Below are 24,282 nucleotides of genomic sequence, written 5' to 3' on the forward strand. Positions count from 1 at the left end.
AAAACTACGCAGACACAAAAACGCTCTTATGTGGAGAGACATATGCAGACATAGTAATATCCAAAAGAAGGGGGGTTTAATACATTTTTAGAGCCCAGCTGTAAAATGTGTTTTGGTAATTAAAGGTGCAGGAAGGTGTGGACCAACTGCTGTACAACCTGTTGGTGCTTGGTTGTATCACGGATGTTCACGGCTATGTGTGGCGTCGATCTTCCTCTGACCTCTATCTCGTGGAAGCCATGCCACTTCTGGAACACACAGAGTCACAGGTTACGACCTATGTTCAAGCTTTTTGCAATCTGTATTCGTGTTGCATCTCTTCGTTGGTCTCGCGCTTCGATGTTAATGTTCATAAGCAAACTTTGGAAGACAGTTAATAACTTACAATATACATGGGGTAAAGGGCATAGTGGGGAATAATCAAACTAAAGGCTCGTGGTTTACCTACATACGTCAACAGGTTACCAATACAAATAAAAAATGTTTTCACTCGCATCGGATTTTCCAGACTTTTGTTTAAACAGCTGATTTGTGAGACAGAGACTACACTACAAAATGTTTAAGAGCTCAATATTGTCATCCGTTTGTGAAATGTTCTTAATAGAAAGCAAGAATGTAAATTGCTTCTTCTGTCAAATATCCATCCTTCTGATCTTACATGTGCTAATTCATACTCACAGGGTGTCTGTTGGTATCTTGCAGGAGGATCGACTGATGCATCAGATGTTCTCAATTTTGCCAAGTGTCAAATGTTGTTCTCCTGAAGAATCATTGGCTACACTGGAAAAGAAGCAAGATAAAGCAGGTTTGTATACCGCAGGACCCACAAATGAAGAAGTTTCAATAATGGAGTTTTTTGTTATCAATTTTCTGATATCTAATAAACATTTTCTTTTCAAAATAAGTTGATAGTAAGTGAGGAGAATTTAAGCAACCCCCAAAATACACACATTTTCCAAGTTAAACGCGCAGCCTGAAGCTGACCAAAGTATTCACAACAAAGAAGAACGCGTATTGAAATGATACATTTTAAAAGTAAACACAAGAAAGAGATAGACTGCCAACCTTCCAAATAAAAGAATATACAATTCAAAAATGGTATTTTTTTGTCTGTTGTGCATCTTGTTCAACCATTTTAAAGATCATAAGGTTGAGGTTCTATGAGGTTTAAACAAATTGTTTATCCTGTTTTGGTATCGTGACATGTGTGCAATATTTGACATTAAGAGTCTGTACTGAGGTTGTAAAGCTTGGTTTTGTCAATGTTACGTTCCATAAACTGACAATTCTTGCTTTTTAAATTCAATTTAAAAGCATTTAGTTTGTTGTAATATTATAAAATGTATCCTTCATCACAATAACTGATGCAGCTGCTGTATCACATGCATCCATTCACTTTTTTCCCTCCCTTTTTCAGTGAAGGGAGAGCATGTCCTGTTGTTTGACTCAGAAGAGTACAGGAGCACAACGTTCCAGCGCCCTTTCCACTACCTGAGCGCACACAACACGCGTGGTGGCCCCCAACCATTTCAAGAGCAAGGGCTTGGCATGCCTGTCTTGGGAAATGAGAGCAGCTGTTTGCGAACCCTCATCAAGTAAGAAGGAAAAACACACTACGTTTTGAATGAATTGCATTGACTTACAATAATATGTCTTGCCTCTCCCCCCCCTTTTTGACTCACATGCGAAGCAAAAGTGAGTCTATGTACTCACCCGAGTCGTCCGTCCGTCCGTCCGTCCGTCCGGCCGTCCGGAAAACTTTAACGTTGGATATTTCTTGGACACTATTCAGTCTATCAGTACCAAATTTGGCAAGATGGTGTATGATGACAAGGCCCCAAAAAACATACATAGCATCTTGACCTTGCTTCAAGGTCAAGGTCGCAGGGGCCATAAATGTTGTCTAAAAAACAGGTATTTTTCACATTTTTCCCATTTTCTCTGAAGTTTTTGAGATTGAATACCTCACCTATATATGATATATAGGGCAAAGTAAGCCCCATCTTTTGATACCAGTTTGGTTTACCTTGCATCAAGGTCAAGGTCACAGGAGCTCTTCAAAGTTGGATTGTATACATATTTTGAAGTGACCTTGACCCTGAACTATGGAAGATAACTGTTTCAAACTTAAACATTATGTGGGGCACATGTTATGCTTTCATCATGAGACACATTTGGTCACATATGATCAAGGTCAAGGTCACTTTGACCCCTTAAAGAAATGTGACCAAAATAAGGTAGTGAACCTCTAAAAGTGACCATATCTCATGGTAGAAAGGGCCAATAAGCACCATTGTACTTCCTATGTCTTGAATTAACAGCTTTGTGTTGCATGACCTTGGATGACCTTGACCTTGGGTCAAGGTCACATGTATTTTGGTAGGAAAAATGTGTAAAGCAGTTCTTAGTGTATGATGTCATTGCTAGGTTTAGTTATTTGACCTTGACCCTGAAGGTCAAGGTCATGTAAAGGTCAAGGTCAAGCATGTGAGTCATATGGGCTTTGCCCTTCTTGTTAATGTCTTATAGCTTACAGGCTTTTTGACACAAAAAAGAGAGTAACATTTCTTGCCTTTATTGAGTCACTTGAGAAAATGTGACTCTATGTAATCGGTCAGTGTTAGTCTGTCCGGCCGGCCGTCTGGCCGGCCGGCCGTAGACACCACCTTAACGTTGGACTTTTCTCGGAAACTATCAAAGCGATCGGGCTCATATTTTGTTTAGTCGTGACCTCCAATGACCTCTACACTTTAACGATGGTTTCGTTGACCTTTGACCTTTTTCAAGGTCACAGGTCAGCGTCAAAGGAAAAATTAGACATTTTATATCTTTGACAAAGTTCATCGGATGTGATTGAAACTTTGTAGGATTATTCTTTACATCAAAGTATTTACATCTGTAGCCTTTTACGAACGTTATCAGAAAAACAAGGGAGATAACTAGCCTTTTCTGTTCGGCAACACACAACTTAACGTTGGGCTTTTCTCGGAAACTATAAAAGTGACCGGGCTCAAATTTTATGTGAACGTGACTCATTGTGTTGTGAATAGCAATTTCTTCCTGTCCATCTGATGCCTCATATAATATTCAGAACTGCGAAAGTGACTCGATCGAGCGTTTGCTCTTCTTGTTAATTATTCTCAATGCCTTGCTTGGTTCACCTATTTACATGTTTGTTTTGTCTTGTCATCCTGGGCGTGACATTTTGGAGCAGATGAACGGATGTTGATAAGCAGCATAATTTTAAAATCCTTGGCTAATGCAAGGTTACTTGGGGTTTTATGCTTAAAAAATTTCAAATTTGAAGAAAGCTTCCTTCCTATGTAAACCATTTGCAAATCACCATAGGTTTGCCTCGGCCTTAAGTCAGGGATAGATCATCCCTCCACTTGGACACCACTTGAAAATCTACAGCTGTCATCTTTCTGTGAAGAGTGGAAATTGGTGATCCGTTTCTTTTGTAATTGACATACATGTCAATCTGTGTAATCAATTCGGCAACCAAAAATCACAAACAAACCAAACCAAACAACAACAACAAAACAAGACCAAAAAACGGCCATGTACACAGACAGCAGCTTGGCTGTTGATGTTTGGTATGTGTTCAAGTTGACAGTTGCTGTTCTTCTTTGTAAAAGTCTCGACTGGCCTGTGGTGGTTTACATGCTCGTTGGCATGGAAAGCGTATCTTTATAGGCAAAAATGCAATGCTAACAGCTTCTTTGCCTGTTTTAGACATTGTGGAGTAAAGAATCCATCCTGGTCTGAGCTGAACCACTTCGTGTCGTTCCTGAACAAGCAGCTGGAGGACTTTGAACACTCCATCTTCTGCAGCCCAGACCTCTCTCAGGATCTCCCAGGATTCCCTGCCTTTGTCCTCAGATTCCTCATCCACATGTCCAGGGTTTGTAATATTCCATCTTCTCTTGAAAATATGCCACAGCTGCTTATATTTTTAAACAGCTAGTTTGTGTGTTCACAATGTTTGTACTGTCGCATTTCTGTTTTCAGACAATCTGTTGCCAAAGAATGTTACTAATCATTAAATTACATATCTTACCCAACTCACATATAGCAATTAACCCTAGTTCAGTGCTGGTTACGCTGTACGCGTCCCCTTGGTAACAAGGGAGACCACTCTAAAAAAGAGAGTGCCCTATCCCATAATGCCAGACTTAACCACTAGTCTGACTTCCGTATGTGTGCGCATACGCCGCCATCTTATCATTCCAAACTCAGCGCTCAGCCTGGCTGGTCGCATTTACGTACGCTCTGGCTGTTGTTCAGCCGATGTTACTTGGTCTGTAGGACTGGGTTTCTTCTCCTTGGTATTCTTTCGTCGTCTTACCTTGCTACTGTATTGAGGTGAGATCGTTCCTTGTACTTGATGTAAAGGCGTTGTTTGGCCATTGTTGACTTGTGAAATTTTCCGAAAAATATTTCTGAAATTTTTTTGACAAAGTCTTGCTTGCTAAGGCTGATAACGTTAAGAAGAGGCAGAGTTCTAAGCAGGTGGCTGCTGAGTCCTCCCCTCCGAAAAAGACGCCTAGAAAATCTAAACAAACTGTCGCGTCGGTGTTAGAACCGAACTCGGGCAAATGTATTGATGTTTTGGTAGATATGCCTTCTGCCTCCATTTTGCCGGCGAAGCCTTTGGATAAGGCCGCTCATGATGCTAAGCCGGCTAAAGCGGCTTCCGCTCCTGCTGTTTCTGGTCTGGCAGCCGCGGACGTGGCTTCTCTTTTGCTTGCACTTAGATCACAGGTATCTTCACTGGCGGAAGAAATTTCGTCTACGCGAGCTGAGCTCCGTGCACTCCCTTCCGGGGTGACAGGACCGTCGTCTTTGGCCAAGATTGTGGCGGGCCCTTCCGCTACGGTGACTAGAGCGGATGTTCACGCTGTTCAGGATGGGGATGAGATTATCCCACTTTCGTTGGGTGTTCCGTCTCCCGTTGGTTCGCTGTCACAAGGTATGTCTGCTACACGAGTATCCGGGTTCTCCGGGGAAAGTGTAGCGCGTCTACAGTCAAAAGTAGCCACGGGCATCGCGCTCACGGGTGAAAGTTCTGATATCCCGTCTGGCCATCGCCGCTCCGCGGCCGGTCAGGGGGGGGTAGGGACACTGTAGAGCGTACGGAAGGTCGGTGCTTTCTGCCGTGTCGTTGGGCATTGGTCAGTCTGTGCGGCTTCCGCTTCCGCCCTGGGGGCAGGAAGAAGACAGTAAAGATGGCTCTCTGTTTGACTATGGCAGTCAAGCAGGGGGTCAACTTCCGGATTGCGCTGAGGTGCATGAAGGCTGTCTGGACGATGGTGCTTCCGCTTTGGCGGATGGCGTCGGGTTCCGGTTGCCGTCTTAGTTCAAGTGCAGTGGTGCTTGCAACTGAAACGGCATCAATCCACGGCCGGTTCCGCTTTTGCGGCTGTGGCTTCTGCCGTTAACACTGTGGTGTTTGGTAGTCGGCGCTCGTCAGCCTTCGGCTTTCGGTTCCGTTACTGCGGTTCCTCTGCTGTTACACAGGCTGCGTTCACTTCCTCTTCCAGTCTTTCAGCTGGGATGAGGCAAGTGGATGGAGAATCCGTTCACGGAGTTCCGGCTTCAGGGGATTTTTCCCAGCCTTTCCCTCTTCTTGGCATGTGTTGCCCTGTCGGGATTGGTTTCCGGTTCTCATCCTTTCGAAGTTCGTTGGGATACTACTGAACGGGATGATGAGGGTATAGAAGATGAAGCTTCTGTGGCAGAGGGTGATACCTCTTTTTGCCTTCCAGCTAAGCTGCCGTCTTTTTAGCTCTGGCAGCAGGGGTTGCTACACGCTACTTTCCCGAAGGGGTAGCAATAGCATCGTCATATGCCTTTTCTTCTCCATCTTTTTTGGCGTGTTTGCTCCTCCTCAGGAACAATCTGCGAACTCTAACGATGTTTTTGCCCCACCTCTGCCTTTGCTGGCATCTTATGGGGAGGCTCTGATTCAGTTTGCCGCGGTTTGCGTCTTCTTTAGCTGATTTGAGCCTTCTAAGGGAAATCTTTGAACGTCTAGTTCTTAGGTCCTTCATCGGCGGCGGGTGGAATTGCGGAAGGTTTCTCATACGAGTCGCCTTTCTCACTTCTTCCATCGGAGCAGCGCTTGGCTGAGCACCTGTTGCGGTGTGGCTTTAGCTTGCTTCACCCGCTCAAGTAGCGCATCACTCGCTGGGCGCGATCTGTAGGCTCGTTTAGCGCCAAGCCTAAGAACTTAAGGTTTTCTTTTGTTCTGCCTACGGAACTACCCCCGGGTATCCCGGGGTTGACGGGCGTCCTTTTGGGATGTTTATAGCAGGGGGAAACTGTCTGTTTGTAAGAACAATTTTCCCCTGGCTAGAAGATTGTGGCCGCACTTCTTTCGATTATCGTCTTTGAACAAGACTTTGATTCGTTCTTTCCCTTGTGCGGTTACGTATGCACGGGATGCCTTTGTGTTCTGTCGGGACACATTTATAAAGGATTTAGCTTTGCTGTTCGCCTGGGAGAAGGCCTCGGCCGACAGTATTGTTTTGTCGGTGAGACTTAAATCTCTTTCTTGCTCGAGGGTTCTCTTTCGATTCCTCTTCTTTGCAAGTGGACTCTTCCCTATCAAAGGGAAGCTCACAGCAAAGAAAAGCCCTCGGTCTGTCTTATCAAAGAAAAGCGCTAAGCTGGCCGTTCTCAGCTTCGGCTTTTAGCTTCTTCCCGGCTTGTCGCGTTGCCAAATACCCACCACTTTATCCCCTCGGGGCTTTTTAGCGGTCGGGTTCAGTGGGCAAACAATAGCACGTTTTCATTCATACTATTGACAGTTATGTCAACTGGAGTCTGAGTGCTTGGCGTCACCCTTCTTTCTGCCTTTGTGTTTTACCACAGCGGCCGGAGGGGGATTAGGACTACCACTTTATTGGGGTCCTTCCTTGGGTCTTTTACAAAGATCGTGCTGATGTTTACTTCCACCTTTGGTTACACAAAATAGATCGGAAGTGGCTACATTTTATTTCGATTCTAAGCAATCAAACAAAGAGCTGGTTCATGTTAGTGTCTTTTCTCGACTGGTTCACAGACACAACCAATCATTGGATTCTCACACCATTGCTCATGCAAGGTGTTCCCATTGGTTCTCTCTCCACCAGCGAAGCAGTTCTTCTGTCTCTTGTGGAATTCTTTCCCCTTGTCAGGGGAGAACATGTGTTGTTTCAGTCAGACAACACCACAGTGGCCTTGTTTCTCAATAAGCAAGGGGGGGCATCTCGCTCCTTATTGTGGCCACATCGAGCATGCGAGATTTTGATGTGGTGTTACCACCACGAGTTCTTATTAGCAGTGAAGTACCTTTCTGAGAGGCTCTATGACTTGGCAGACTCTCTAAGTCAGTCGGCCAAGTGTGTCCACACGGATTGGACTCTATCTCACTATGCGCTTCTACTCCTTCTGGTGGTTTTGGAGAAGCCGCTGATAGAAGTTTTTTGCCTCTCGGTACTATCACCTTCTGCTAAATGTTTGTCTCCCCGTTCCCGGATAATACTCTCGATTTTACTTTGAGCGGCCTGTGGGTCGCACATTATGGGCCCATTCTTCTTGGTTGCCAGCCCTTAAGGCCTTTAGGGCTGGCAAGAGGGCGCCGTTGTTTACACTTGAGCCACACGGGTGTCTACTGTTCGGGAGTCATTGAGACGCTCAGGGGCTTCTGCCTCAACTCCGGATTTGGTCTAGAGATCCCATAGGGGTCAGCGTCTTAGTTTTCATGTCACATTGACTGGCTTGGAACAAATGGCGTAATATTAACGGAAAGAACTCCACTTCTCTCCGTTCATTGCAGGTGGCGAACCTCCTATTTTGGGCTTTCCGAATTTTCTCCCATGTCTCTGTTTTAAGACGTTACGCGATATCAGTTGCACTGAACCAGCTAGGTCGAAAATTTTTTCACTTGGGCTCTTTGTAGCCAGCGTGACTAAGGGAGCCTCCCTTTTGGGTGGCTGAAAGCAGATCTCCAGTCCCGACTCGGGATTGGCTCCTAGTTTTGGAGCTTTTGGGATCGGATTGTTTAATCCCTGGCAAATTAGCCTTACTAATCTAAACACGGGAAGCGGTCATACTTACTCTGGTAGCTTCTGAGAGAAGTGGGAGTAGGTTCATTTTCTATCTGGTTTTGCTATGGACATTTCTTTGGAGAAAGACTGATCTATAGTGCTTAGGTTTATTTTGAATTTCGGACAAATAATCAGAAACCTGAGGAACCAGCTCTGATAATACAATTCAATCCTCTTTGCTTTATTTCGGCTCTGTTAGAGCCATATTAGCCTATTGAACGTTTCGAGTTGAATATATTTCTAACTCGCACTGATCCGTTTAGATCATCAGAACAAAGGCTTTTGTTTATTTCCATCAACTCTGGTAGAGGCATTGACTTAGTGAAGTCAACCTTAGCTAGATGGTCTGCCACGTTGATTAGGCATGCCTACAGTGGTGGCAAGAAAAGGGGGGGGGGGGGCAGTCAGTCCTCCCTCTTCAGGCAGCACGGACTCAAGAAGTCAGAGTGTGGGCCTCTTCTTTACCTGTTCTCAAGTCTGAGAGACTTACATAAGTCATTAATGCAGCTCATTGAACGTGCAAGAACGTGGTCATGAGTTTCTAACTGCGGGATATTTTAAGTACCCTCTATTATAGTACACATCCACTAGACATCAGAAAATGCCTTTTAAGATGTTTATCTACGGGACGTATCTGGTGCCCGGCAGTTCAGATCTTTTGGTCTGCCAGCCATTGTAGCTGCAGGCTAGATACTTGCAAGATGTTGGCTTGGTTCAGGAAGTCAGAAGCCTTTATGATATCACTTAACACAGCAAGGTGTAAGGATATTGTGAATTTAATTTGAACCAAGAGATTCTCCAGGTTGATCAGACAGGTGTTTACCTGCTGACAAACACAGTCTGGGGATGTTAGGGCAGTTTTGCCTCTCTCTGTAGCTGGAACCTATGAGGCAAGGGCATGGGCCTCACCTCTTTGACAGTCCTCCGGTCGGGCTCTTTAGGCTGAAGACTGGAGTAGGCTGACTGGCGGTCTGAGGAGGTTTTTTTAGAAACTTCTTCCTCGGAGGTGTCTTGAGACAGGACGGCAGTTCAGCGCTACCTGTTATGGTAGCCGCGGGACAGGTCCTAATATCATAATTCCACTATATTCCCACCACCTATAGTAGCAATCTGCTATATATGTGAGTTGGGTAAGATATGTAATTTAATCAAAAATTTTAGTAATAAATTTTCATTTGATTAATATACTTACCCAACTCACATCGTTTATTCCCTCCCGCCTCCCCGCTGTGGGGGTATGGGGTCTAAAAAAGAAGTGAGTTGGGCTTCGTTTTGGAATGATAAGATGGTGGTGTATGCGCGCGCATACGGAAGTCAGACTGGTGGTTAGTCTGGCATTATGGGATAGGGCACTCTCTTTTTTAGAGTGGTCTCCCTTGGTTACCAAGGGGACGCGTACAGCGTAACCAGCACTGAACTAGGGTTAATTGCTATATGTGAGTTGGGTAAGTATATTAATCAAATGAAAATTTATTACTAAAATTTTTGATTTACTATTCAAGGCACGGGACAGGCATACCGGAACGGTGCAGTATTAGAGTCACAAGAACCTGTGGTGGCAGCAGTAACATTGCAAACACTCACTGCTTTTAATCAACCAACCCACCATGTGTTCTAAGCCACCGCCCTCTGAGACACCTTTTAGAGAAAGACCACTTTTTAAACAATGAAGACATTGCTTATATACACGCAATTGATCAGAAAGGGCGGAGTCAAAGTGGAAGAGTGGACAAGTCTATCTCAGCTACATTCCTTACGAGAGTGATCGAACCATTTACAAGAATGGAAGACACTTGCAGCTGCTTGCTGGGTATGTCTAGCCGCAAGGAAAAGGAACTTAAGAAATGACAGCCATTGGGAAAATGTTATCTCATAACCTTTAGGTCACTGGGGATCAAGATGTTGGATATATATCAGGTTTCTCAGTATCAGCTCAATTATGGCAGTTCCTATAATATCTCTTCACCCTTTTTTCGTTAACTGTAAAGCATGGCAACTTCACAGTTGGTTGAAGGGGAGAGCACATCGAAAATAGGTCTGGTGTGCATGTGCGTAACGTGTAAGGGTCATACGTACACTTTAACAACCATACCTTTGTGGCTCTTGAGATGACGGTAGTTTCAAGTACATTTGTACTGATTTCAGGACTTTGCCACACGATCCATTAAAATGGCAGAGGAGTCCTTGCCTGTGTTGTCAAGACATGATGCTGACGATGACATAGACAACAGGGATGGGATCGAACAGTACCAGATGCGTAGAACATGGGAGTCCAGGTACATTTACAAAGACAGCAGGTTTCTAATTCATGCTTGTGTGTCAAATTCATGTTTGAATTGTTTCAAACATGCTTCATACGCGTCCGTCGCAGCATTGATTAAGTTTACCAATACATTTAAAGCACATAGTTTTTTCAAGGTTTAATGAAAACAAGCCCGACTGTGGGTGATAGCTCGTCTAAGAGACTTGTAGTTGTACAAACGGGCATTCCCTGTTGTTGCTATAAATGCACTCCGTCGTAAAAAAAAAAAAATGTCTCCGCAGGCACTGGTATTTTGAACCGCTTTCCTGTGGGAAAGAGACAAATTCATGATTCCAGAATACCCATTGCTGCAGTCAGCAGCGCCCTGTCGCAGTAGGTTGTTGACCTCCAGTGCAGCGGCGTTGTAGTCTGGGTCAAACCGGTATGTGTGATACCCCCACGACTGAAAACAAGGCATTAACTGACACACGATAATGTTCTTGACCCCTACTGCAGCATTCTGTATCAAGGAAATACCTGCAAGTAAATGCGCGGAAATCTCCTCTGGCGAACTATCACCAGAAACATCGTTGTCGCCTATCATCAGTATCAAAAGCTGCGGTGCTCCAACAGCGGCCAACGTCAGACCTACGTTTTTTACCAGGTCTCCGATCTTCCAACCCCCTTTTCCAAATACATTGACTTCGCAGGTCCCGAAACCAAATTTTTTCCGACACCTCCGTGTCCTTGTGAAGAAATTCGCCGAATCTTCGAGCGAAGGAGTGACCCAAAATCAGAATTTTGTCCCAGTTTGGCTTCTGTCCCCGATCGCGTGGGGAAGCCATAGGCATAGCATCAACCATTATCGCGTGGCCCCCGCCGAACAAAGGATCGTTTTTGCTTCGCCCAATTCAAAGGAAAATTGGATGTAACGACATGCACAATTCTCACTGATAATACATCAAACAACAGAAGAACGCAAATTGATGCTCAATACTGTGATCCCACGATGAAAACGCAGGAAAAACCAAAAAACTTTGTGGACTGAGTGGACGCGTTCTTTCTTGTTGACAAGTTGTAGGTGGAAGGAAGCATTGCCTTATGGGTATTCAAACGGTGGTATGAAATTTTCGGATTGGGTACGAAACGAGAATTCCTCAACGGTTCACCACTCTTGCCAACCATTCCTTCACATAAATTATATTTATATGAAATCAGTGGAGACAAGGCAGATGAGACACAGTTCACACAATTAACATACAAGCAAAAAACAACAGAGTCAATGCATAGTGTTGCTGCAGTAGGCCACCGAAGTGACAATTATTTATTAAATTCTGTAATTATTTTACCTTATTAAATTCTGTAATTATTTTACCTTACCTATGTTTTTCAAGAATAGATAGATAATTGCCCAACCTGTTAATTAATTTAGTTTGGGATTCTCATGGAATCCAACAATTGAATTTCATTATAAAATCTAGAGAGTCCATAAAGCTTTTGGGGCTGTTCCGCCATAACGCTGACAATTGAAACGTTCGTTTGATATTATATTTAGATATATGTTTATGCCAGTTGCCACAGTCGCCGGCTGCTCAGCCCAAAAACCGCTCAGGGCGAAAGGGAAGTAGTCTGGACCTAGTGCAACTGTGGACTATAGCCTAAGTTTCGGTTCCAGACCAATCAATAATGGTACTGCACCGAAGCTCAAACGGTGGTGCCAGCACACCCTGGCAGCATGCAGAATAAAAATTGTCAGAATCGAAAGTGAATAGGAGCCAATAAGGGCATGTAATGTAATAAACCATGGACAGAATTATGGCATGGACAACCCATCGTTAGAGGCTAACTCATTCCAGTGACAGGAACTAAAAGTACAAGCAAATTTACTAACATATTCAGCAAGGTGACAACAATAAGAGCTTGCAATATAATGACACCATGACAAGGATAAGAATCTAAATTTGCATTGCAATATGTAACCAAAGGGGATAACTGGTAAACATAGGGATGGGTGGGAGGGAAAAGACTGAGAATAAGTCAAAAGTATAGACAGAGCAAAAAAGTGATGTTGTCTGTAGGTAGACAAAGAAGAGAATGCCCGAACGAGGTCAAGGGGGAAGCATCCACGCGAAGCTGGCTGGCACAATCTCTGGCATTACCCAGCGATTGGTCCATGTGCTACTCATTAATATTCATGGGGTTACAGCAGAGGAATTCCGATTTCCCATAAATGTCCTTGTTTCCCACAAGACTTTTTATGTGAAATCAGTGGAGACAAGGCAGATGAGACACAGTTCACACAATTAACATACAAGCAAAAAACAACAGAGTCAATGCATAGTGTTGCTGCAGTAGGCCACCGAAGTGACAATTATTTATTAAATTCTGTAATTATTTTACCTTATTAAATTCTGTAATTATTTTACCTTACCTATGTTTTTCAAGAATAGATAGTTAATTGCCCAACCTGTTAATTAATTTAGTTTGGGATTCTCATGGAATCCAACAATTGAATTTCATTATAAAATCTAGAGAGTCCATAAAGCTTTTGGGGCTGTTCCGCCATAACGCTGACAATTGCCAGGCAATTGGCTGCGCAGCGCCAAAAGTAGGAAGAAAGAGAAATAGTGGCCTATGCAACAACACTGTTTAGGGGGAAATCCAACGGATGGAGACACAGACTTGAAACGATATGAGTAGATTTGAGCAGTGTTCTGGCAGCAGCCCTCATCCTCGTGGTTGGTAAAGACTATGTTGTTGTTGTGCCTTGTGGATACTGAGACAGGAGAACATCCTGCACAAATTCAAACAGAGAGATTCCCGGCAGTAAAATGGACACATAAATTGTACAGGAGTCATAATACTGTCTGCCTTTGCCAAGGAGCTGAAAAAAGACAAGAAATTATTGGAGGAGAGCTGAAAAAGTCTCTGCCGGAGGTTAATCCAAACAGACATGCATGACAGGGCAGTAACCATAATAACATGGGACAGGTTACAGAGCACACTCTGCCCTTCCTAGCTGTTGCACCACTGGGAGACACACCGAACAATGCAATTAACATAATAACACTAAGGAGAGGTTACAGAGCACACTCTGCCCTTCCTAGCTGTTGCACCACTGGGAGACACACCGAACAATGCAATTAACATAATAACACTAAGGAGAGGTTACAGAGGACACTCTGCCCTTCCTAGCATAACTGAACTCTCGACAAGGCGGGGTTGGAACTAGAGTGCGGACGAACGTTCGTCCCGTATGTATGTTTTGAAGGCATCCGATTTCCATCTTCCGAGCTGACGGGTCTGACAAGCCTTGCTCGGCTGCTGCAGTTGCTGCACCTATACGAAAGCTATAACAAAATGGTAATTAGAGGGGTCAACCTGACAAAAGACCAAAGCTCGTTTGAGCACTGTTTCGAATTCCTTAGGTAGGACTGGTCTGCCAGAAGCCCATGCAAAAAGAGGGCTGTTACCTGGACGGCGCAATTGCAAGTAGGCTGAGGGAGGACGTTGGATCAGGGACGGCACACATCTTATGTATGTATCCCAGGGCAGACACATACGAGGAGATTGTAGCCGGCTTGTACGACTTATTCGTGAGGAAGGAAATGAACAGTGCAATGGTGCCTACTGGAATGGGAGGTGCTAATGCTAGGCAATGCTTGTCAGCAAACTCTACAAATAAGGTCCAGGCTCGACGGTATGACCTCTGAGTGGGTGGAGCAAGAGACAATGTGAGGAGTAGATTTGAGGAGTGGGCTTAACATGGAGGTTTGGGGTTCAAGCAGGGCAGCAGAGGTACCTGCACTGGGTTGTGTCATGATAAGTCTATCCTTGGAGGTCTGTTTGGTGAGAATATCCGCCAAGGCCAGATTATCTGTGTAAAAAGACAAACATTTGTTAGCGAGGGACTCTCCCCACAGTTCCACTGCCAGCAGGATGGGGTACAGCTCAAGCAGGGTGATTGACTGGGAGCGCGCGCCACAGGTCGTTCCATGTCCCAGCAACCACTGAGCCAAAGACTGCTCCATAACCTAGTGAACCAAATGCATCTGTGAACAGGTTAAGTGAATCCGAGATCAGGAATCTGCCAGGAAGAACAAGAGATTTGCCATTGAAAACTTTCAGAAACAATGTCCACATGAACATGTCATCGCGGACTTCTTTTGCAATTCTGATAAAGTGATGGGGCTTGGACACACCGACAGTCTGTGATCAGAATCTGATGGTTGACACCAGATAGATGGTGCCTTGAAAACATTCAAAATGTGACTAGTATGACACAGACGGATGGTGCCGGTTACATTCAAAATGTGACTAGTTTTTATGTATCGTGGGCTGGGTGAGAGAAACGGGGCTGAAAGGATTGCTGGGGCTGTGATCCAAATTGAAACTCATGGGAGCGATTGCCTCTACCGCGGTTGTTTAAAAACCGAGGCAGGATTGAAAAGGGGTGGGTCACTGGTTTGGGGCAGTGGGTGGTTGGGTGAAATGCTCTGCACCCAGCATTAAAACACTGATGTTGATAAGAACATTGCGTGCCTGCTGAGCATTCACCTGATTTGTGGAAGGAAAAACATGCCCCGCTGGGGATGGGGACTTGTTGGGCCATGGGAAGTACGAGGGAGGGAGTTTGTAAGCCCAAGGGAGGTTGGGTGGGATGCCATCGTGGCATTCATATAAAGTTCCAAGTGAGTGGTACCCCAAATGGCTTCCCCTCGCTCGATCAGGCGACGAAACTGGGCGTCATAAAAACGCCAGTCGCCCCGCTTCCCTGCCATCTTGACCATGACCTCCATGTGGTGAGCTAGCCCAGGAGCTAGCTCAGGCCGTCTCGCAGTGACGATGGCAGAAAAACGGTTCCAAGCCAGGGTCCATGTGGTTGGGTCCATTTGGGGCGCTTCTGTAGATAAAGGCCAGTTGGGGAAGTCGGGTCAAACGCAAAGAGAGGGGGTTCATTAGCGGGATCTTCCAGTAGGTCATGTAGGTCAATAAATTGACCCTGCCAAATTTGGTCTTTTAGTTTTCCCGAAATAGTGGCAGTAACTGGGCTGGAAGACGATATAAAGTGGGACTGACCGAGGGTTACGGGAGGGTAGGTACCTGTTATGTCGGTGACGGCGTTGTCGATCACGTTCATCACAGGGTCCTCGGGGAGCTCAGCGGCAGCTTCCTGGGCCACCAACGCCTGGAGGACGGCCTGTGTGACCGCTTGGACAAGCGCCGGGTCAGGAGCTGCAGCTGGGGGAGCAGCTGGTTGCTGCCTGGCTCCCAGGGGGGGGCGACATCAACTGGGTGTGCTTGAGCCCTGATGGGTCCCCGGGTTGGTCTCCTCAGTTTGGCCGTAGCCGAGGCAACACCAGCGGCAGCTCTGCGCTTAGGAGGCATGCTGCAAACCAGGAATACAAACGGGCAGCCGAACTAGTGTTCTGTATGGAGGGTGTGCATTCATTGGCACAGAGACATAGCAGGAGAAGGAATATGAATCTATCGTTTACGAAGGCAAATCCTCAATCACACTGTAGTGGCCCAGTCAGCCCAATTAGGCTGAAGGACAAGTGAAGTTCAGAACATAAGTGCACTGGGGCATGCTTGGCAATAAACAGAAAGTGCACAGTGGCATAGAGCCAGTGCTTGGCATCAACCTAAAGTGCATGGTGGCATAGTGCCAGTGCTTGGCGATCAACAATGTGCAAGGTGGCATAGTGCCAGAGCTTGAAATCAACATATATTGCACGGTGGCATGAGCCAGTGCTTGGCAAGTTCAAGGTGGCATGGGACAGAGCTTGAACTGAATCAACATAGAGTGCACGGTGGCATGAGCCAGTGCTTGGCAAGTTCAAGGTGGCATGGGACAGAGCTTGAACTGAATCAACATAGAGTGCACGGTGGCATGAGCCAGTGCTTGGCAAGTTCAAGGTGGCATGGGACAGAGCTTGAACTGAATCAACATAGAGTGCACGGTGGCATGAGCCAGTGCTTGGCAAGTTCAAGGTGGCATGGGACAGAGCTTGAACTGAATCAACATAGAGTGCACGGTGGCATGAGCCAGTGCTTGGCAAGTTCAAGGTGGCATGGGACAGAGCTTGAAATCAACATAGAGTGCACGGTGGCATGAGCCAGTGCTTGGCAAGTTCAAGGTGGCATGGGACAGAGCTTGAAATCAACATAGAGTGCACGGTGGCATGAGCCAGTGCTTGGCAAGTTCAAGGTGGCATGGGCCAGAGCTTGAAATCCACATAGAGTGCACGGTGGCAAGAGCCAGTGCTTGGCAATCAACATAAAGTGCAAGGTGGCATGGGCCAGAGCTTGAAATCAACAGAGTGCACGGTGGCATGAGCCAGTGCTTGGCAAGTGCAAGGTGGCATGGGACAGAGCTTGAACTGAATCAACAGAGAGTGCACGGTGGCAAGAGCCAGTGCTTGGCAATCAACATAAAGTGCAAGGTGGCATGGGCCAGAGCTTGAAATCAACAGAGTGCACGGTGGCATGAGCCAGTGCTTGGCAAGTGCAAGGTGGCATGGGACAGAGCTTGAACTGAATCAACATAGAGTGCACGGTGGCAAGAGCCAGTGCTTGGCAATCAACATAAAGTGCAAGGTGGCATTGGCCAGAGCTTGAAATCAACATAGAGTGCACGGTGGCATGAGCCAGTGCTTGGCAATCAATATAAAGTGCAAGGTGGCATAGTGCCAGTGCTTGGCAATAACAAAATGCAAGGTGGCATGTGCCAGTGCTTGGCAATAACAGAAAGTGTACCGTGGCATAGAACCAGTGCCTGGCAAAAACATAAAATGCAAGGTGGCATGGGCCAGTGGTTGGCAATAACATCAAGTGCACCGTGGCATAGAACCAGTGCTTAGCAATCAATATAAAGTGCACGGTGGCATGGTGCCAGTTCTTGGCAATAACATAAAGTGCAAGGTGGCATGGGCCAGTGCTTGGCAATAACAGAAAATGCACCGTGGCATAGAACCATACAAAAATAGCACATTCCACGGAGGGAGCCGATCATGACGTCATTCCGAAAACAGCCGAACATGTTGGAATTTCGAAAATGCAGGGTGCGGCATATGGCAGAACTCACACCCGCGGGGGCTTTTTAGCGCCAGCCAACAAGGCACCGCGAACTGATTTATAAAACTGGTGCAAACCGTGGGATTTCGAGCCAAGTTGCCAATTTGACGTTGATCGGTCAAACCTTCTGTAACATTCTGCTAAAACATAATCTATGTTTTATGTCCAATACCAAATATCTGTACATGGGAGATAACCACCTACTTTACATGTACTATAACCAGAAGAGTGGTCCCCCTCTTCCCTAACTAAGATGGCTGAATAAACACACATGTATTTTACCTCTGTCTCCTGAGTCCACAATCCGAGCGAATCCTTCATAACACACACACCATCAAACATTACACCTTCCGTTGTGGTTCCAGAAAGAACCAAAGGCACGCCGCGCACGGACGATGCGAGATCGTTGTTAACAAAGGCCCACAGCATGATTACACATTTTACAGTAACTTGCGTGTTTTTCTTCCAGAGTGGTTTCATGCATTCGTTTTCTTACACACGAAGGGGCGCGTTGCCGAGGTAAAAACTTAGAAATGATGACGTGAGCGCCGGTCCGAGCTGCTATCACAGACGCAACTGCAAGAATCCGACCGGCTAACCCGCCGTTTGGGTCAGTGTCGAAGGAAATATCGTTATCGCCTATGATCAGCAATACCAGGTCGGGTTTCCGTACCGAAAGGGCTAGTATGTCTTCTTTTTCTAAAATGTCCAAAGTCTTTCCCCCGATCGCGACACAAAACAACTTTACTGAATCGACCTTTCCCATCAGGTTGAAATCGGGGGGGGACCGAGGGTCTGTTCGACCGTAAAAATGGCCTACAATCACGGCGTGCTTTCCTGGCATCACGGCAAAATAAGATCAACAACGAAGAAAATTAGAATGAATAACAGTACCTTAATGATCGTTGAAGCGAAGACACGGGGTCAAGTAGAAGAATAGAAGACACAAGAGAGCGAGAAGGAAGTATAAAGAAGAGAAGTCAGGGAAAAGACTGAGAATAAGTCAAAAGTATAGACAGAGCAAAAAAATGATGTTGTCTGTAGGTAGACAAAGAAGAGAGTGCCCGAACGAGGTCAAGGGGGAAGCATCCACGCGAAGCTGGCTGGCACAATCTCTGGCATTACCCAGCGATTGGTCCATGTGCTACTCATTAATATTCATGGGGTTACAGCAGAGGAATTCCGATTTCCCATAAATGTCCTTGTTTCCCACAAGACTTTTTATGCAACAAACTCAGACTCACACCAAATTTGTGATAGATAAAGGACGCTTTATTTTTTAAAGCGACGGAGGTCAGACTTGTATAATGTTAGGCGCGTTTGATCGATCTGCGCGATCGCGCGATCGCGCTGCGCGTTTGAAGGATCGATCAAACGCGCGCACATCGATCGATGTGTGCGCGTTTGATCGATGCAAAGAATACAAGAATCGTTATTTAAAACGCGCAGCTCTTATACTTGCGCATTTGGACGATCTGTCACAAAGTAAGTCCCTACCACACACTCATCGCACGCCGGAATTGAAAAGTTTCAAATACAGGAATGTTCCGAAATATACCCCAACAACGCTTTTGATTACAATTCAGCTCCTTTTTTGTTGTTTTTGATTACTGCTGAGCTCTATTCACATAGGCTCAAGTTAGTTTTATTGCTTCATTCTCTCTTGATTGCTTCATTCTCTCTTCATTCGTTTAACTGATACATCAGTGATGGAGAGGTTTAGGCACACACTCAGTGCAAGTGGAGGCAGATACATCAGCTATGTGTCCCAAATCAAGCGAAAAGTTCAATACGGTTGTGAACCACCTAAGAGAACCCCATACTAAGGTGGAACCCCATTTTCGACATTGGGTGAAGAAGAGGACATTTTCCTTGATGAACATTCCGGCCCGGATTGGGATTAAACGATGTGTTAGTTGTCCCCAATCCAAAACATACGTACGTAGAAACATTATGTTTGGGCAAAGATTTTTGTTCTCGATTGACTTGTTTCAATTTCAAATTTTGAAGATTATTTGTTGTCAGGCCTCTCAATCTTTCAAACAGTCTCTCTCTCTCTCTCTCTCTCTCTCTCTCTCTCTCTCTCTCTCTCTCTCTCTCTCTCTCTCTCTCTCTCTCTCTCTCTCTCTCTCTCTCTCTCTCTCTCTCTCTTAGTCTCTCAGTCTCTCTCTCTCTGTCTCTCTCTTAGTCTCTCAGTCTCTCTCTTCTCTCTCTCTATCGCTCTCTCTTCTCTCTCTCTGTCTCTCTCTCTCTCTCTTGTTGTCAGTTAGACACTTATAGATAGGCCTACTTCCGGTCATAACTTCCGGTCATTGCCAGCAGACGTGTGTGTGCGTAGTATGGTGATTTGTGAGACGGATCGTCCAAATGCGCAAGTATATAAGAGCTGCGCGTTTTAACAATTCTTGTATTCTTTGTCTCGATCAAACGCGCGCACATCGATCGATGTGTGCGCGTTTGATCGATCCACCAAACGCGCAGCGCGATCGCGCGATTGCGCAGATCGATCAAACGCGCCTAACATATACATTATAAAAATATAAGGTGGTCCCGCTGTACATGGTTAAAAAAATCACGCGGTTATATAAACCGTACTTCTCACATTCACCTGCTAGCGGGACCACCAAACACAAAAATCCCACAAAGCATTTAACTGGCCAAGTAGACCTAAAAAGGGGGATAACATCTCATTTTCACACTTTCTCATATATTTACATCAAGCAAATCAGTCATTCATTCTGACTAGAGATTATCATATTATGCATCAATAAAGCCTCAATAAAATATCATTATGTACACAATATCAAAGGTGTGGGCGTTGACCGCCCACCTGTGAGCATTCAGAAAAACTTAGAAAGAAAAAATTGACTAGCATGGTATCCACAAGAAATCTCATGGGCAAGCAAATTTCAGAAGCCACAAAACTTAGCAAGAGATCAAGCTCATGGGCAGTTGTGAAAAAGGTGGAGTATACAAGGGGTGGATGGCGGGTCAGCGAAAATTCAGCTTTCTTTGTCTACTTTGGCAGGATGATTGAGGGCTATTTTTAGCACTACCCAACATCCTTTGCATCCGGGTTAACACAGAATAAAGTCGTCTGCTATTGTAGCAGACCAAGGTAAAAGTAACTGTACACATTGTGCCATCATGTGCACGTGTTGCATAAATTCCCTTTTTCTGCAGTCCCCACCCGTACACTTTCTTCAACCCTGACCGAACCAGCATGACATTTCTGGGCTTCACTGTGGATCCTCACTCCGGAAGCATGATGGATCAATCAGGAAGGGTTTTGGAGGGACACATCATGACGCGTCACTTGTACCACAGTCTTGTGGCTAATGGTGCACCCATTTCTGAGGACTTTGATAGGTTGCCAAGGTACGTGTATTTCCGACGACTTATTTACGAAAATGGAGCGGGAAGCATTTATAGCGAGTTACTACCCAAGCTGCTGGTTCTATTAGCATTGGATTCAGAGCGAGTATGTTTGTCAATGTAACTTTCAGTTCAAGTGATGTAAATATCTCTCCCTATTTTCTGAACAGACAGGAGAAGCTGCAAAGACTTTACAAGGTTATGGGTGTTCCATTCTCTGACGAGTATTTGGATCCTGATAACACCTATGAACTCACCACGGACAATGCCAAAAAGATCCTGGCCATCTACATGAGATTTAGGTATGTTTTGACAGGCTGAAAAAAAAATATGTACTAAATTAAAGAAGAGAATAAGAATAACATAATCATTATAAGAAAATACAACCAGTGGGTATACACACTCAAGATAACATGTTTTCGGAAAGACAAACTCAAAATTCTGAAAAAAAAAGTATTTTCAAAGGTAGATGCAAGAAACATTTTCTCTCACAAAACTAAAAAGGCACTGCCTATCACATTAAAGATATAGGAAATGGGGGGTTGAAGAATGATTAACACAGATGAGCAAATGGTACGTATTGACGTTTCTGAACCTTTGGCAGTGTCACATTAGTTGTCAAATTTTCCTTCACTTATGCACAAGCTGCTTTCAGTACACAATGATCTTTGGTTAAAGGCACAGTAAGCCTCCCGTAAACCATCACTCAGATACTGTCAGGCGGCTTTTACACATAGTACAAACACCCTTCCATTTGAACGCTCACCAAACGGGAACATCCTAGGTGCCCTACGTAAAGAGCGAGCAATTTTCAAAGAATTAATTTTGCGGAGAGAGTGTCAGAGACAATCGGACCGTGGTGCGTTTTGGCGCTAGACCTAACTTTTAAAATCTAAATAATAAATTGACAGCTTGTTACACAAACATTCTTAAATCATAAAAGAATTCTTTTTTCATCAAGACAAGATCAGTACAATTCGAAGTTTTGAAAGCTCGGAAGCAGGGTCACGCAAGGTCGTTGTTCTCGTAGCAGACGTTTATACCTATCGTCAGTTCCTCTGAACAGTCAAAAGCCATCGCTATAGTTCCTGTGAACCACAGCCGTTTGTTTCGTGCATAGTCAGAGGTACTTAATAACGTGCTATTGCAGATAAGCTCACAGCGAGTCGCATTCAAATTACTAACTGACGACTACATTGTGAAAAAGGGAAACTTGATCACACGGGTTCACGATGGCTCAGGGGTAAGATAAACCACGCAAAAAATTTTTTGTTGAAAATTGCTCGCTCTTTACGGAGGGCACCTAGGATGTTTCCGTTCGGTGAGCGTTCAAATGGAAGGGTGTTTGTAAAAGCCTGACAGTATCTGTGATGGTTTACTGGAGGCTTACTGTGCCTTTAAGTAACTGCTTGTCATAACTTATTAGCTTTGAAACATTGCCTTTAAAAGAGCAACTGGAATAGTTAAATTATTTTCAGAGTTAAAGACACCTTCCTTCCATTGCAGACAATCTTGTAAATCACTTAAGATCAGTGCAGACTTTTTAGACGGGAAAACAGCATCCTGCTTCCACATAACAAATATCAATAGTCTGCTTTCTGTGCAGAGCGATACTATATTGCTGAGTAAAATTATAACCACGTTTTCGAAACGATTTAAGCTGACTCTGCAAAGGATTCAGCCATGGCTTAAGATTCTTGGTACATATCCAAATGGAAGAATGCAGTGCTATTTCATGTAAAATTAAGCTTTGAAAAATCTGTAGTGGTTTACAAGATCATTGACAAGGTAAGGATATATATCTATTTAAATTCTGCTATCACATTTCAGATGCAACATCCCTGTGATCGTCATGGGTGAAACTGGTTGTGGCAAGACACGTCTGGTACAGTTCATGTGTGCACTTCAGAACCCCAAGGCAAAATCCAACAAAACAATGGTCATCATGAAAGTAAGGAAACAAACAATATATGCTATGTAAACTTTCCTGACAATGTTGTTTTTGGATCTGGATCTGGATAACCCGCCTGGGTTGGTGGTTGGCGGGTGCGCCACAGAAGCCGACGACGACTATCAACTTGACGTTTTTTCTGGGTGTGCGCATCTAAAAGAGTCTTAAAAGTTCACTGTACACAAGGTGGATATAGTGTACAACTCCAGCTGGTCTTCTTGCTGCTGTACTTGCGGTTTTAGTCCGTTTGCCCTAGAATGTAGGCTTTTCAAGCACAGTTAAAAAATGCTATGTTACAATGTTAAAAACTGGATAAAAACTACTGAGGCTCTCACACTGGTTTCTGCCCCCCTAACGCCGATGAGAAGGCGCTGGGCGTGGTCAAGGTGACGGTGGCTTCGCTCAAATTGTTCCACTCGATCACTGTCTTTATAAAGAACGAGTTCCTGTATTGATCTGTCTTTGAGGTAGGAGCTTTGAAACAGCGGCTGTTGTTGGTTGCCTGTCTCTGGAGGATGTTTTGGCTCTCATACCCCTCGTAGGCTTTAGGCTTGACTCGGCGCCGAGATACGCTCACCGGGGTGAGGAAGGAGTCAGGGGGTAGGGCAGGTACAAGTCCATTGATGATTTTGAACAGCATCGTCAGGCGAAGTTGTTGACGGCGTTCCTGGAGTGTAGGAAGTTGGAGGTACTCTAGCATCTTGGTGACGCAGCCTGGGTCCTTGGACACGTAGTCTTTCATGATGAACCTAGCGGCTAGGCGTTGGATGCGTTCGAGTCTCTCAACGTCTTGTTTGTAGTAGGGGTCCCAGACCACCGCCCCGTACTCAAGGGTGGACCTGACAAGAGTGATGTAGGCAAGGCGACGGCACTCACGTGGGCAGTTCCGGAGGTTCCGGCGTAAGAAGCCCAGGGTAGATCCTCCCCTCTTGCAGAGACTGGTGATGTGGGGGCCCCACTTCAGGTCGGCTGAGATCTGTATGCCGAGGTACGGGTTCTGTTCGACCTGTTGGAGGATGGTGTCTCCGAGGCTGTAGAAGTAGTGGGATGTGGATCTGGTGGAGAGGACGTAGCACTTCTTAGCATTGAACCTCATCCCCCACTGGTTTGCCCACTCTTCCAAGCTCTTTAGGTCTGCCTGTAGCGTAAGGTGGTCCTGAAAGGTGCGGATCTGGCGGTAGAGGAGACAGTCATCCGCAAAAAGTCTGACAGACGACTGGACTGAGTCTGGGAGGTCGTTGATATGGCACAGGAACAACAACGGACCCAGCACTGTGCCTTGCGGGACGCCGGACTCGACCTCTACCTCTTCAGATGCCTCGCCCTCCAGTACAACCCTCATCTTCCGCTTGGTCAGGAAACTGGTCAGCCAGTTGTGGACACTTCCCCGCACACCGTAGTGGGCCAGCTTGTGGAGTAGTTTCTTGTGCGGGACAGTGTCGAAAGCCTTGCTGAAATCAAGGATGGCGACGTCAGTTTGGTGGCCAGCATCATGGGACGACAGAATGTCCTGCATGGTGGTGAGCAGCTGGATTTCACATGAG

At 45.4% G+C, this 24,282-nt stretch overlaps 1 protein-coding gene and 1 long non-coding RNA gene across 2 annotated transcripts in view; one reads left to right on the top strand and one right to left on the bottom strand.

The window, feature by feature from the left end:
* Positions 1-24,282, top strand: part of LOC138968972 (E3 ubiquitin-protein ligase rnf213-alpha-like) — a 158,840-nt gene that overhangs the window by 17,509 nt on the left and 117,049 nt on the right. The window contains exons 16-23 of the mRNA XM_070341658.1: positions 126-269; positions 703-805; positions 1,418-1,595; positions 3,736-3,904; positions 10,239-10,369; positions 20,596-20,790; positions 20,958-21,089; positions 22,618-22,738. Of these exons, the coding sequence (XP_070197759.1) occupies positions 126-269; positions 703-805; positions 1,418-1,595; positions 3,736-3,904; positions 10,239-10,369; positions 20,596-20,790; positions 20,958-21,089; positions 22,618-22,738 (1,173 nt within the window). The remainder of the gene's footprint in view (positions 1-125; positions 270-702; positions 806-1,417; positions 1,596-3,735; positions 3,905-10,238; positions 10,370-20,595; positions 20,791-20,957; positions 21,090-22,617; positions 22,739-24,282) is intronic.
* LOC138968958 (uncharacterized) lies at positions 11,623-18,632 on the bottom strand. Its single transcript, XR_011456329.1, has 3 exons — positions 18,307-18,632; positions 15,439-15,724; positions 11,623-13,129 (listed from the first exon to the last, which is right to left on the bottom strand). It is a non-coding gene; the product is annotated as an uncharacterized lncRNA (long non-coding RNA).

The sequence above is a fragment of the Littorina saxatilis genome, linkage group LG6 (genome assembly GCF_037325665.1).
Source record: "Littorina saxatilis isolate snail1 linkage group LG6, US_GU_Lsax_2.0, whole genome shotgun sequence".
Lineage (NCBI taxonomy): Eukaryota > Metazoa > Mollusca > Gastropoda > Littorinimorpha > Littorinidae > Littorina > Littorina saxatilis.